Source organism: Apaloderma vittatum, unplaced genomic scaffold, assembly GCF_000703405.1.
Source record: "Apaloderma vittatum isolate BGI_N311 unplaced genomic scaffold, ASM70340v1 scaffold12175, whole genome shotgun sequence".
In the NCBI taxonomy this organism is placed as follows: domain Eukaryota; kingdom Metazoa; phylum Chordata; class Aves; order Trogoniformes; family Trogonidae; genus Apaloderma; species Apaloderma vittatum.
In genome coordinates this window covers 1-16,006 of record NW_009718914.1, presented here as the reverse complement: position 1 = coordinate 16,006, position 16,006 = coordinate 1, and the positions used below count along the sequence as shown (strand labels likewise).

Here is a 16,006-nt window from a genome sequence, read left to right as displayed (position 1 = left end):
CCCTGCTCCCCCCCCCCCCCCCCGAATTGTACCTGGGAGTTAACTTATCAACGTCCTGAGTTTAGCGAAAAACCCAGTTCTGTTTAGTGATTTTTACTTTCCAGCTACACTTGTGAGTGCTCTGAAGTGATAATTCATAGTCAAGGAACTGAAACAGGAGCATTTCCAGTTGTCTGGCACATGTCAGCTTCGTGTGACTTAAATTCTGTGCAGGGAATCTTTTTGGTATAGAGATGATTTCACTGCCTTTTGTGATCATCTCTGAACACAGAACTGGATTTGTCCATTGCTGAATTTACCTGCTCTTGAAAAATCTGTGTGTTAATCCTACAAATTATAGCATTGTTTCTGTTTTCCTCTCAACTTTGTGTCTTATTTTTTGGGCTAACTACCTCAGTGAACAGGACAGGAGCCACTATAGGGTTCATGTGACTGAGTGGCTGGGAGTGTGTTAATTTTTTCTGGAATTTGAAAAGCTTAATTCTCCAAAACTCATGTCTTGGCTCTGTGGGAATGTCTGGAATTAAAAGCATTCTTGCTTTATTCATGCCAGTTTTGGTACAGGCTGAAGAAAATAGTCCTTTTTCTTGTGTGTGTGTGTGTGTGTGTGTTTTTTGGGGGGAGGGAAGAGTGAATCTCCTTTTTGCTTACAGACATGTTTTATAACCCTATTGGGTCATAACTTATTTTAAGTGTTCGTACACCCTGGAGGTTTGGGGAGAAGGGGAACATACATCTTAAGATATTGCCACTGCACCTGACCCAGGTTTTTCTACTAAAAATTAATATAAGTAATATGTGAGGTTTTTTAATTTTACAGAAGTGAGTATGAGTACTCTGACCAATGTATGGTTTCTGTTTTTCTTAAATAAAAAAAAAATTGACAACCATAGCTGTCCAGCATAGCTCAGACTACTTATTAGTCCTTTGCCTCACTACACTTTCCCTCTCATTTGATGACACCTATGGCAGAAGTATCCCGTCTCTTTCTAATTCTCCGAGGTAGTATATTAGATGTAGAGGGATAGGCATTTTTGTTGTGCTTGTCCACGCAGACTGGTGGAAGACTTTGGGCATTGCCAGAATCAGTGAATGCCTCTCTGGGTGAGCGGACAGCCTGCGCCCTGGTCTGTGCAACAGCCGAGTCCCTGCATGTGCTCATTTTGCAGTTACTTTGGATTACCTGTTGTCGCCCAAGAGAGTCATAACGAGTAGAGCTTATCATGAAGCTTATCTGGTAGGTGCATCAGCCATCAGTGGTTTCCTGGTTGAAAGGGCTTAGGTGGCTGTGAGCAAACTGTTTAATTTTATATCGCATGTATAAAGTGTTGCCTGTGTTGGTTTTTTTTTCTCAAAATGCCAACAATGACACTTTCTTCAGAGATCAGGTTTTTTCATTCCAAGTGAACAAAATTTCTCTCTTTGCTCTTATTTGTGCTATTACTGTTCTGTACTCTGAGGTCACAGGAAGAGCTGTCCTTAATCAATGTAAAAGTCTTTGTTATTCTCTATTTGAGCTACTTGTGGCAGGACGTTTTTTTTTTTCCTTTGGCATGAGGCCTCTTCTGCTTTGGGTGTGTACTTTAATACTCTGATCACTATGGTACTGTCTTGCTCATTCTTATAGCCTGTTGCTTTTTCTTATGAGAAAACAAGGACTGAAGCCCAACAACATTTCATTTGTGCATACCTGTACAATAAAACAGCTTCTTATTATATGTTTTTTAATAGCTCGCTCCATTTCTTTCTAACTTCAGATGTGAATGTGCTGTGTGTCAGGATGAAGGGTACAAATCTGTGAAGCTATATAAAACGTTGAGAGAGCAATAGAGAAGAACCCAACATGGCTTTCTTTGACTCCATAGGGACAGAAGAAAAAATACCAAAGGTGCTGCTGAAAGTTGTTGGCTAAGGAATGTTCAAGGAACGTTCCCTATTTTCCTGATCAGATTGTTGGAAAGTTTTGCTTCTTGTACCTTGCTTCTCTTCCTACATAAGTAACTTTTTTTTTAACTTAACCAGACTTTTTTTTTTTTACCTGGCAGAAATAGACAACTCTTTCATTACTGTTTCTCTAAATGATTGTTTTAGGTATTTCAAGATAAGCCCTTTTCACAGCAATCTTTAGGTTTTAATAATGCAGCTAAACCTCCAAACAGCTTCTGAAAGAGAAGGTTCTGCTCTGCTGTCTCTTAAGTCAGTCAGGCACTTCAAAAGCATCTCTGACTGACCTTTCAGTGACCTGCAGACACCTAAAGGGTCTAAATATGGGAGATTTTGCTTGTTTTTTTGTTTTTAAAGTCTCTATGGGGTTAGTTTACTGTCATTCTAGTTTCTTCCCCAGCCTGCTGCTGGGTCACATCAGCATCAGGGGGGTGGATGTGAAGATGGGGTCGCTCCTCTTGGTAGTGGGTGGCCAGTAGATCAGCTTAGCTGTATCTTAGCTATATCAGTAGTCTTTTATTTTCTGAAATAAATTTTGTGTGTGTTTTTCTTGTTTTCTAAATCTTGAGTTGTTATCTGAGTTCTTTGAACCATGTAATTCGGTGACATGAGTTGAACTAGCAAAAGCATTCGCTGTATGTTGGTATAAGAAGCGTCAGGGGGGCTTCTGCCTTACTGCACAAAGAAATTCTTTGCTTGTGTGTGTGGGGAGTTAGGCTAACTCACTCGTTTAAAATGGCAAATTTCTTTTCTCTTAGCTTCCCTGTCTGCTGAGCAAACCATTTTTTCCAAAAGGAAAGAGCAAAACAGATTTTTTGAAAATAGTATATCTTCTCATGTGTTAAAAAGGATAGCTGTTGAAAAAATGGACTGAAATAAGAGATAAGGAAACAATCAGTACTTTGCATGTACAGACAAGAACAATTACATCCTGAGGTTCATATTTCCGTAACCTAGGTATGTTTTAGTTTAGAGTATGAATAAATTACTTGAGGGACAGGTTTTGTCATAATTTCTCTAGTCTTTGGGTGTATACACTGATTTTTGGTTTGTAGAGTAGAGCTAGCATGTGAAATGTGGTTCTTCAAATTGCATACTTGGAAATTGTACAGCCAGCCAGGATCCCTAGAATATACTTTTCAGATGCTGCTCTCAGTTTTTAAATTGAACTATACTGAAATTTACTTCTCAGGTTATTAATACAATGTTGATGAAGTTAATGTAGTATGAAAGTAATATAAGTAGCTACGTTGGCTGTTTTCTAAAGGGATTGGCTGTTTGTTCCCAAGTGGCACATTCTAATCAAGGAAACTGCCCTCTGGAGATTTGTAGCAGTGCAGTACCTTGGGAATAGCAGCTGCAAGTAATAAATGCAGGGAAAGCTCAGAGAAGCAGATGTGCAGGGGAGCAGCTCCCTGTTAACCCATGTAGAGTACGTCTGCCTGCGTGTTGAGGAAAGGACAGATTGCACGAGGGGATGTATTCTTATTAGTCTATTAGTAAAGCAAGCAAACAGAAACTAGTATAGAATCTGATTTTATACTGTACCATGGTAGCTTCATAGGCTTGTTAGCTGTGTTACTCACTAGGGTTTGCTGCCTTGATTTGTTCCCATAATGTATTTCCAGTATACCCTAACTGTGCTGATACATTAGCATTGATCATACTGTTTGAATACAGGTGGTGTTCTGCAGCTGCATATGTCATTAAAAGCTTCTGAGTGTTGCAGTTCATAAGCTTAAGAAGATACTTTGAAATTATTCTAAAGCGTAACAAAGAAATACTAGCATAACAAATGCTTGCAGAATTTGCTGCCACAAGCAACATTTAGTGAGACAGAGTTTCACACAAGTGAAATCTGCTTTTGCAGCAGAGTGAAAAGACAACAGCTGTACATTGTGTGGGAGTTCTGCATTTTCTTGTTAAGTGTTTGGAATTAAATACCCTTTCTGACAGAGCACAGATTTGATAACTGCTGTGTTGTGTAGCTGTCTCTTGCAAATTGTTCTGTTCTTCATTTAAAAAAAAAAATTTGGAAAGCCACCTGTTACTATGCATGTCTATGTTGGTTTTTTTAAAAATTGTTAATGGCTCTGGCTTTTTCTTTCAAATAGTAGAATACTACAATTTTTTGCTCTTTGGAGTCATGGAGTTTTGGTAACTTGCATGGTACTAATCAGATTTCATTCTGTTTGATCAAATGGTACTCAACCATCTTTTAAGGCTTTTGAGCTTGCCCAGCAGTACAACTTCAGTAACTTGAGTAACGTGGGGATCTTATCAGAGGTGATGTTTACTTTCCCATCTGCACTTTGCATGGGTACCTGGCTTTACACTGCTTTGTGTAAGTGCTGGACCCTTGAAAGTATATTTAAATGCTATAGAATCTGTGCTTTTGGAGACTAGTTCAAATAACACCATTCTATGCCCCTCTTTCTTCTCAATTATATTTCATAGGAGCTAACTTTTTAGACATGCTATAATACTGTAATGGTGATAACATAGAAGAGTTCCCTGAAGGTATTAATTATCTGTCTTAAACAACACTTGGATCTCCGAGGCAAATGAGTTACACACTTATATATTAAATCAGTTAAAACAGTAAATGGCTTGTTAATGAAGAGTTTCCACTGCTTCTGAAACTTTAAAAGACTCTTTTGCAGCATCAGTTATTCTACTGTAACACTTGTAAAACAACTAAAGAACTTGTGCTTTTGTGATACTGCCCCTCTGAAAAGTAGTAGCTGTTGGCATATTACAGGACAATTTTCCTCTAGAGGAAACAAGTTAGTTTTTTTTGGTGTTTTCTTTGTGTACTGTATTAGTTTTTACGGAAAATGATCCTTGAGAGACCTCAAATGATTCCCAACAGCTGTATTCTTCACAAATCTGCATTTGAACATGTACTGCAGGTTCCCTAGAGGTAAAAAGTGGACAACAGTTAAACTAAAATGCAGAATAATTTTGATGTTTCTACTGGTGTTGTTGATGCATGCTTATTACAGAACCAATTTGATATCACTTCCATGAAGGCGGGTGAAAAAATACATGTAAATCTACTTCTGCGTAGCATGTCCATGTTCTTCAAGGTGCTGGCTAAATTTCTGGAGTAAGTTAGAGAAGCTGCATTATGTCTGTTGAAAGTATCAGTGGTTTATATGATTGGGTGAGAAAGGAGTGAAGGAAATTTAGTGGCTGACTTTTCAACATTGTTAAATTTGGCCACTCTTTTCTAGTTAGGGTAAGCTTGCTGTATGAGCATGTATGAAGTTGTTTCACATGGTATTTAAGTTTTCTACTATAGGAAAAGCAGCTTTGTCTATACCCTAGAACAAAACCTTTTTTATGGAAGGGAGAAGCTAGATTGTGCAAGTGGCTAAGTACAAGTGTAGTAAACACTGTCATCTTTGTGCACGTTTTACAAAGGATCCCATTGTAAGACCTTATTTCTGCTTTTTAAAATATTTTACGTCACTGTTGCAATCTGATCAATTATATACTTTTATTGCTACAAACTTCCTAAGCTCTTATGTAGTAGTTTTACTCACTGAGATGGTCATGAATGCTACAGAAATGTGAATGGGAAATCTGTAGAGTATACAGGAAAAAAAAGGTTTTTCCATCAACTTTCTTCTGAAGGATGACCTGGGAGTGTTGTCCTTGGGGCTCTGCTGCCGCCAGGTGCCCCCTCGGAAGGAGCCCAGGGTGCCCAGAGAGCCCTCCCGCTGCGGCCGCTCCCTGCTCCTGTCCCTCAGGGCTGGTGGATGGGACAGAAGAAACCACCTCTTGGCTTTCTTGGCTACAGAGCTTTTGCAGTACAATTTCATGAATCATTGTCTTAATGAGTATGAAAATAATTCAAGCCACTTCTTTTGGGCTGCCAAGAGTAGGGATTAGTTCCAGTGCTTTTTTTTCTGTGCATCTAGATTATTTTTTTTTTAAGTTGATAAGCCATTACATCGACATTGGAGGAAGATGTATATTTTTTTGCAGTCTTGGGATTATTATTATTTTTTTTAATTTGTGTTATGGGAGGGCTAAAGTAGAAGGGAACTTAAATGGCTGAAATAACACAAGCGATTTCTGGCAGAACACAATGTCCTAGGTACTCTTTGTTTCATAATCTCGTTTCATAAAACAAAGTATTAATAGATGTATTTATATTAAAATGAATTGTATGTAAATATCTCCAGAAATAGAAGAAAGTAATAGCTCAGCCTGTAATTTAGTGTAAGTAAAATGCAAAACTGACCAAAAGATAGAACTAGCAAAAGTAAATCAGATGCTTAATTTTACTATTTTCAATCTGATGGAGAGTTATTGGCTAGCCATAAAAAAACCTCCCAAACTTGGTGCTGCTTAATTTTAAAATGGGATATTTTAAACATTTAACTGTTAAATGGCCTTTCCTAGGCAAATGTATCGGGATGGTTTGTACAGGGTGATTTTAATTCTGCATGGCTTTGCAATGTCGGGTTTTTTCTTCTCACTTTATAATAGCAAATCAGCTGAACGTAACTTCAATGCAGTTAAATAATATTTGCGCTGTTATCGCCCGTCCAAAATTTATAGTCAGCTATTGACAGGGTTATAATATTTACTGGCATCTCTTTATGCTCTTTAGACTTACAGAGTGGATTATTCTGTTAAGGTTGGAGAAGGTTAATGCATAAAATATAGTTTGAGTTCCCATTTCAATTTGGCTTGTTAAATTAATTTGCTGTCTTTACCTCTGATGTAGTAGAAGACTTCCTGAAAAATTTCCCTCATGGATTTTTTGGGTATTGTGGTAAGTTTTAAATATGTTAGAAAGAAAGTAGAGTCCAGAATGTGTTTGTAAAAATGTAAGCCAGGAGCAGAAAGAGGAAGGAGGAGATGAGCTAATTATTCCAGTCACTTGGTGAAAATGAAACTAGAGTTTTTGAGATTTTTTTTCTTTTAATATCATTCCTGTTGAATAAAGCTTGATATTGAAGTCCCAGGCCTTCTTAAAAGGACAGTGGCAATTCCTTGGCAAGAAGCTCGGGATGTTGCTTTCCCTGTGGCGGGATGCTGTGGGACCAGCTTGTGGCTGCAACAGGATTCCCTCGTTTTCCCAACACAGACACTTTGTTGCTTGTAACATTTTTTTAAAAAATAATTTATTTTTATTTTTAGCAGCTATTTCAGCTGCTACTAAAATGGAAGCTTTTAATTTCAAGTTTGTAACACTTAGAAAAGCTGCAAACAGAGGCAGGACAACAAAACCAATTTATCTGTAAAGGGGAAAAATCACGTGTTTTGCAGGCTGGCATTGTGGTTGTTCTTTAAGTAGGTGTTTTCGTTCTAGATATTTTTGTCTTGGATTTAAGTGCTATAAAAGGAAAAACGTAATTGCAGTTTCAAGGAAACTGTTTTCTGCCTTTACTTGCTGGCATCCTCAGTGTAATATGTTTTCACTGCATGAAAGTAAACCAAAAGCATTTTTAAGTGGTGGATAGGTAAGAGATCTGTAGTCCTTGTTTCTCCCAGAACTACAGCCTTACCTTGTGGGAGTGCACTGAACCTTTTTTTTAAAGTTTGCTTTTATTTTGAATGCTTAAACAAATACAGCCGTCTGAAAACAAGCCGTTTGTATAAGGCAACATTGAAACTTAAGGTATCCTTTGAGAAGCTCATAAGCATTTTGGCAGTGAAAAGTATCTTGTGAAGCATAGTAAATTTGCTTTTCATTGCACTGAGTTCAAGTGTTCAGAGTCCTGATAGTGTATCTGTGGCCTTTGTTGAAAGTGTTGACTGTTCATTCATGAATGATTAACAGGTTGTTTTATTGAAAGGCACGTATCTGCTTCCTACGGTGTCAGTATAAAAACTGTTCTGAAAAAGCTGCGAATCCAGGCCCTATTTGAAGAACGTTGTGTGTTCATCCTGGACGCTGTCCTGCCTGCATGAAACTCTCTTCCTTACCGGTTTGTAAGGATTTAGTGCTAGCAGACTTTTCTATGAGACTGAACTTAAATACAGCAGATTTCTAAAGTATTAAAAGAGAGAGAGCATTACTGCACTCAGGGAGAGGTCTTTATATTGATAGAATTGTCATAGTGCTTAATGGGCTGTACAATTTCCATTTGAGTTGTAGCATCATAGAAGTGTTTCTGTTTTCTAATTATTTTATCACTTTTTCTAGCTAGAGTGCTTCACTGTTAGCAGGAGAAAGCAGCATGAAAAAGTCTGAAATTCATATCAAATAGCAAATGAATGTTGAAATGTTTTGAGAATATGACATTTTTTGTGTGCGTGCATGGGCACGTTGAAGGACGTGTTCTTAGATTCTGATAGTGAGAAGACAAGGAGTCTCTCTGGGTAGACTTAATTCCATGTTTATGAGCATTTGGCATTTCTTAGTGCAAAAACGAAGCTCAGGGAGTGAAGTTCTAGCTGAAAGGCTTTGTGTGCATACAGAGCTGTTTAGTGTTCAGCATATGTTTAAGTTTCCTTTAACTGCTTATTTTTGGTTTTGAGAGAACTGCTGCAGAACTGATACAGTTATCTGAGTAATGCTTTATCTAATCGGATTTATATATTAGTAATGAATAATGGGCTTGGTAAATGAAAAGCATACAATCGATACGCTTTTTGGTTTCAAACTATGAAAGGTTTTTGCAGAATGCGGTCTTGAAGTTAGAACAGTCTTCTGAAACCAGTGAGGTGGTGCAGGGCCTGGGAGCTCTACAGGGACATCTAGCGGGACTTGTCTCTGCAGGACTCTCCTCAAGTCTGGGTGGGAGGGAGGGGCTGGTGCTTTGACCTTTGTGCCAACACCGATGTAAAAAGTACACTAAAATTTATTTCTGAAGCATTTGCGCTTTCTAAGAGCTGTTTTTCTTATCGATAAATGAGAAATTCTTCAGAAAATCACCCTTGATAAGGTTGGGTGCTGCTGAACTGAGCATTATTGTAGACACAGCAACATGCATGGCTCAAGGTATGAGGAAGTATTATTGTATGTTATGTGGTTACTTAAAATAGCTCCTGATAAGAAAGTTTTATCCCTCAAAGATGTACTTATGAGTTAAGCTGTGTGCTGTAGATAGATTGATGGCTGGTTTTTTTTGTTTTTTTTTTAATGCTTTGCTGCAAGCAATAACTTACAGGTGCCTTTCAAGAATCTTGCAATTTCCCATGAAAAAATTGTTGAAACTATTGGTTCTTGTAGCCTCCTGTCCAGACTCCTACTCTTTATTATATCTATGAAAGTAGCTGGAGGTTTGGTTGCCCAGACAGTTAGCTCACTTGTTGTTTCGGACATATGTTCTGTCTTTCCCATGTAAACCAGAAATTGCTATATTGAGTTTGGAAGTACTAGGTATTCAGAAGAAAACCACTCAATTAAACTTTCATATCATGTTACTGGTTTAGCTTAACTAGTGTGCTGCCCGAGTTCTGTGTCGGTATGTCAGCTGCGAGTGTTGGCTATAGCACGTACAGGGCCTGCAGTTTCATCTGGAGTTGGTCTGGTTACAATGCTGAAACCATTGGAAAACCTCAGTGTGAAACCTCTGAGCTTGTTCCCTTGTGTTGCTTGGGAAAACATTCAAAGAAACTTTATCAAACTTTCTGTGTCATAGGCTTTTTACTGGGAAAGCACTTTGATTAATACACAGAACTGTTCTTCTAATAAGAGCGCTTTGTCATCTTAATTAAAACAAAAAAACAACTGGCAAATGCAGGCCAGACAGCAAAGCCCGCTGGTTATCTGTGTGGAAGAGCGATTTTAGGAGGATGTGGGTGGCTGCCAGAGCAGCTGGGACACTTGGTGGTGCTGCTTCTGCCACTTGCTTGAAATAGCAGAAGGAGCGGCAGGTTTGGGCATTCCCTGGTGCAGGTGTGTGTTGTTGCTTCAGATGACAAGCCCCGGTTTAGTGGCAGGGCGATTTATGTGGGAAATGCAGCTGTGCAGGGGGATTGGGAACCAGGCAGAAACTGTGCTCTTGAATGAGGAGGCGTCAGGGTTACTGCCCCCGGGGAATCGAACTTCATCCCTGGAGACGGCAGAGTGATCCTAGTGACCGCCTTTATGGAGCAACTCCACCAGAGGTGAAAAAAAAACACCCAAACCAGGCAGGGACTTGGATAGCAGAAGAAGAGTATTTTACTGTTCATCAAATTTTGTAACAGCTTTTCCCTTTGAATTAGGTAGATGAGGATTTTAGTTGGGTTTGGCTCTCTGATTTTGCCAGTGCTGCAATTTCTCCCCCTGCTTGTGGTTTACCATAAACATACTGTACTTACTGTCTCTAGTAAGTTGTGTTTTCTCTTTTAAAGGCATACAAAGCAAGTCCATACCCGTTTTAATCTCATTAAGTTCCTCTCTAGCTGTTTCCCCTTTTGGTTGTGGGTATTGCCCATATTTGGCTCTGGCTATGGTGCAACCAGTTTGTATCTGATTGTGTGGTATGATATGCTGTCCTGCCTGAGCAAACCCCAATAATTTATGATTAGATGTGGCCTAGATTAGCAGCTTATGATTTTTATGTTTAAAAGTACTTTATGAAAGATCTTTTATGTAGTGCAATATGTTGGATTTTTGTTTTTCCGTGAAAGATGCAGTAAGAGGCACAAGGACTTGCCTGCAGCAAAGCTTCTGAACTAAAACCAAGCAGGAGGAAGGGCTGGTATAAATTATGTAGTTCTTTCCTTTAGACTGCCTAAATAATGTGTTCTAAAATACAGAGATGGCAATGCATTACCAGGAAAGTATTCAATTTGGTTTAATAACAAGCTGCTTTCATTCTCATAATCACAGCTCTCGTGAAAACACATGCTCTTCTATTCTTCATGGTGTGTTTTATGTACTTGTATACTTGAAAAATTGAACATCTGAAAGTGTATTTTTCTCCTAAGCACTTTAGTTGCTTACTTGAGAGCCCTCACGCTGTCAGTGAGTGCAGTGGGCTTTTAACTGTGCTTTCTGCTGGCCTTTGTGTTAGCAAACTATTTATTAATGAGGAATTGTCACTGGCATTTTATTTTGATGTGGATATTTTGTTATTCTACTTGTGTGCATGTGTATGAATGAAATTACGTGGATAAGAATATCCACTTAATTTCTAGAAGGGGAGTGTGGTAATCAGAAGATTCTGTGATATTGCCTAAAATAATTTTAAATAGGCATCTTTTTGGAAAGGCATACAGGTAAACCATCCAGGTGTTTTCCAGAGTTTCTTAATCACGACATTGGGTTTGTCTTTCCAGCTGAACTCCCTGTTTAGATCTTGCTGAGGAGATAAAAATGCAGGTTTACATTCACCATCATCTCTATTAACAGAGGAGAGGGAAAGGTTAGGCAAACATCTTTGCCCAACATGTGGCATCTCAGAAATGCTACATTTTGTCTTGGACAAGATCACATCACTTAAAAGTATCTGAGCAACACTCAAACTGCAAAGCTGAAGTTTTTCCGGCAGGGAAAGCATATAATTATTGTGATGATGATTCCAGTGTATTTCAAACCCACTGTAAGGTGTAATTATCAGCTGTCATCTGGAGAAATGCTGAAAATTTGTTTCAGTGTTAAATAAATATAGCTTGCGATATCTACCTTATAGTTAACAAACTAACGTTTTCATGCCCCAGGATGTTGTGGCTGTCCTTTGTGCTTTTGTACTTAACCACAAAGGAGTTTGTTGGTTTGTTTTACTACTGTAATATATTCTGATCTGTAAGGGAGCATTCTAGAATTAGTTTGCTCTTTAACAATACATTTCTTCTCTCGATAGCCAACTACTCCACCAAGCCAAGGGAGGCCTGATTCACCAGTTTATGCTAATTTACAAGAACTGAAAATATCTCAGTCTGCGCTTCCACCACTGCCTACAAGTGCTCCGGTCCAAATAAATGGGGAATGGGAAACCCATAAAGATACGACAGGACGCTGTTATTACTACAACAGAGGATCACAGGAACGAACCTGGAAACCTCCACGGTGGGCCCGAGATGCAAGCATTAATAAAGGGGATTCCCAGAGCCATGCAGATCATGAGGTAGTTCTTTCGAGATCGCAAGCAATGAGATTGTGATGTGCATGAATGCTCTTTTTGCTGTGAAATGTGGTATCGCTGAGTTTCAAGGTGTCAGGGAGTGTCTTTGTTTTATCTTTTTGGTCGTGTGTCTTGATAGGAAGTAGTAATTGAGCTCTTCAGGTGCCTTTGTTTTTGTGTACAAGAGTGTGTATGTGAACTGTGTACAAGAGGAGTAAGTTGTAAAAATGCCTTGCAGCCCCTCGGCAGGTATTGCGGCTTTTCTTTTAAAGGTAAAGGAAAATTAAGATATTTTGAAAGTAATAGCACTAAAAATGGCCATAGAATAAGACAGTCGTCGTAACTTCTCTGATACAGAGTGCGTTCTCTTTCCCGGTCTATTTGGCATGTTTGGGAAAGAAGGAGGAGTGTGAAAGTGCTGCTAGAGGCAAGATTTATGGGGATGAAAAAAGCAAGAATTTATTTTTTCCATACTTAGTTGTCCCAGCTTGAGCAATTCTGTATAAATCTCTTATTAAGTTTTTTTATTTTATGATGTTTTACAAGTGTTTAGTTTTTTAAAAAGAGGTATATGTGACTGTGGAATATGTAGAATAATCATAATGAACATGAAAAACACGTTCACATGGATAACTTGTTGCATCATTTAAGCATTTGCTTAGGAGGTGTAACTTTACACACTTCTTGATTTCTGCCTTGGTTAGCTGTAGAAATAACTAGGAGAAAAAGCAGTTGAAGGAACAGTATTTTTTTTATCACACTGTATTAACTTTGAAAACATTGTTTTCTTCCTTCTTTGAATGATATCCTAGAGAACAGGAGATGAGAAAATCAAAATTACTGTGCTAGAAGCTCTGCCTAGCTAAGTGTCTAGGTCCAAGGTAGCAAATGCTGGTGGGGGGGAGCAAGTCCACCCCAGCTTTTGGCAGTTAGCTGTAGCATTGACTAGATTACATGCAGGCCATAAACATATTCCTTAGATATGTTGTCGGATTACTCTTTTTCGTTATGCAAACCTTTCGCAAAACCTTTTGGCAAAGCTTTGCCGCAGACCTTGCTTAAAGGTGAAGCTTACCATGAAGTTCTTTAAAGGATAATTTGGACTAATACTTAAGGTGTGAGTATAATCTGTGCAGCCAGTCACTAGGGATAGCAAGAGAGTGATGTGTGTTTTATCTGAACTGCAGTAGTTCAGATAAAGCAAAGAAAGCAAAGAAATACTTGAGAGATGGATGTTACTATTTAAATATGCTTAAAATAGTGCTCTTGTGTTCAAGCAGCACTTACGTTAATCAGTCTTCTGACTGAAAGAAAAAGCAAACATTTATCAAGAATTCTTCTACATATTTCACTATACACCCCTTTCAAGTATGTATCATTTAGGCGGATTTCCTCCTGAGTCTATTGAAATGTGTAGTTTTAAAATTTAATTGCGGACTGCTCAAAAACTTTAAATTGCTGAAAGCCCAGTTGTAGAAGCCTACCTCTGGGATGGTAGTGCCAGAAACAGATGAGAAAGGAAAAAGGGACCCTTTTATTGCCTTTAGCAATGGCCTTCATGGCAGCTGTGAAGTCTGCGAGCATTTAGACAGCTGAAGAGTGAAAGACTGGGGATGTTGTCTACCTAGACTTTCCTAAAGCCTTTGACACCGTTTCCCAGAGCAGTCTCTTGAAGAAACTGGCTCTTTGCAGCTTGGACGGACGTACTTTTCATTAGGTAAGACAGGTGGGATGACTAATGTTTGTGGCTGTCACTTTAGTATTTCTGACACTGGTTTTTAATTTCTCATTGGCTGTCCTTTTGCTGGATAAGACTGTTTTTAGTCTGGATAAGGTGACTTCTTTTTTGAGTAGGAACTCTCCTTGCAGTAGGTAGAACGAGTTTTCTGTTGTGGTCATTCTTGCTTCTTTTCGTGGAAGTGCTTAAAGTGATTTTTATTTCCTCCCCATCTGCAAATGATTCCTCTTACTCTTACCCATACGTCTGTACCATGCCTTTACTGGATGGTTGCAGGTTCAGAAAGCTTAATTTTTAAAATTTTTTATTGCCCATAACTTGCTCAGCTGAAGTTCTTCTGTTTATTTGTGGTACTTGAGGTATCACAGCTGGGCCTTCAGACACTTCTATCCATCAAGTTTTCAGTCTTTTTAAGACCAGTGGATGATGTATGTTTTGATTAATTTTAGTTATACACAAGTCAATGTTTCTAGTAGCACAAGTTCCTTGGGTCCTCTCTGACTGGGTTATCAAAGTTTGAGTCTATGAGAGATGTGCTGCAATATTATATCAATCCATTTTCCAGCAGTTATGTGCTGATATTGAATCTGCTTTTGTTTGTTTGTTCTTTTCTGTTCTGCATTTGGGAGTGTACTTTACACTCCACTGTTCATGTTCACCTTTTCATTTATGACCTCTGGGGACTTAAGCTAAAATAGAGTAAGGGTTTGAGATCCGAGCCTAAGCTACAGTAAAATATAGGATATTCCAAATTTTGTCCAATTATGAAGAGTTAGGGCAAATCAGTGTTAATAATTAGTAAAATTAATTTATTATAATGAAATTAAGTTGGCTTTTACACACTAGCTTCAGTTATGCTTATTCCCTTTGGGTTTAGTAATAAAAGAGCATACACAGGGAGGGTAAGTGCTAGTTGTATCTCTGCTGATTTGTCCTCAGATGAACTTGTATTGTTTTAGATTGCAAAATGACAAGGTGATTTAAAAATGAGAACCCTGATTGTTCATATATTCTAATATGTGTGTACTATGTTAGAACATGAAATAACTTACAGTTGGTCTTAAAACTTTGTAATTAGAAAATTGAATTTTACTGGATAATTGAGAATGTGCAAAGTTGTACCTAATTTGTCAAAGAAGTTGCTAATAGGTATGGCACAAAGCAAACAGTAGTAGGTTATTGCTTGAATGTGGTGGAGGAAGCAGTGCAGTCCTATTGACAGACCCTCTTGGAAGGCATGTAAGATTTTGAAATTAAAGGTGAAATTTATCAGAGGTAGTGACTTGTCAATGGTGTGACCAGCAGGAGGAGGGAGGTGATCATGCCCCTGTACTCGGCACTCGTGAGACCTCACCTCGAGTACTGTGTCCAGTTTTGGTCACCACAGTACAAGAAGGACATCGAGGTGCTGGAGCGGGTGCAGAGAAGGGCAACAAGGCTTGTGAGAGGTCTGGAAAACATGCCCTATGAAGAGCAGCTGAGGGAACTGGGTTTGTTTAGTCTGGAGAAGAGGAGGCTGAGAGGAGACCTTATTGCCCTCTACAACTACCTAAAAGGAGGCTGTAGTGAGGCTGGTGCTGGTCTCTTCTCTCTAATTACTAATGACAGGACAAGGGGAAATGGCCTCAAGTTGCGTCAGGGTAAGTTTAGATTGGATATTCGGAGTAAGTTCTTTACTGAACGAGTTGTGAGGCACTGGAACAGGCTGCCCAGGGAGGTGGTGGAGTCCCCAATCCTGGAGGTGTTTAAAAAAAAAAGTAGATCTAGCACTTGAGGCTATGGTGTAGTGGTTAGGTATGCTGGGATGAAGGTTGGACTAGATGATCTTCAGAGGTCCCTTCCAACCCCTAACATTCTGTGATTCTGTGAATGTATTGGAGAAGGGAATGCTTAACAGTAACTGGGAGAAATTTGTCAGATAGTAAAGTGATTTAATTAAGGTGGACTGTAAAATAAATGAGACGTCGTCATATCAGAGAAAGGCAAACCTCTAATACCTAGCCAGGAGGCAATCCTTTGAAGTAGAGACCAACAAATAAACCAGCAAGCATTAGAAGAGCAACAGATTTTCATTTAAATTGAAAACTACATTTAATGCATGTGGCCAAGATGCAATTTTGTCCCCCCCTGCCTTTTGTTTTTTTTTTTTTTTCCAGAATAAACAAAGGTTAATAAAGTGATGCTAACTTCTTTAATTAGTTGATATTCTTTCTTATTATTTTGAGTTTTAGAAGCAGTAGTAACTTTCAAGACTAGGCTGGTTAAGTGATAGAGCTGAGAGCGTAACTGGTTTTTTTTTTTTTTT

At 38.7% G+C, this 16,006-nt stretch overlaps 1 protein-coding gene across 1 annotated transcript in view; it reads left to right on the top strand.

Moving 5' to 3' along the window:
* Positions 1 to 11,966, top strand: part of LOC104274728 (rho GTPase-activating protein 12-like) — a gene marked incomplete at both ends in the record, with an annotated part of 27,937 nt that extends 15,971 nt beyond the window's left edge. Inside the window, 1 exon segment of the mRNA XM_009870441.1 lies at positions 11,703 to 11,966. Within this exon segment, the coding sequence (XP_009868743.1) occupies positions 11,703 to 11,966 (264 nt within the window).
* Positions 11,967 to 16,006: the final 4,040 nt, after the last annotated feature.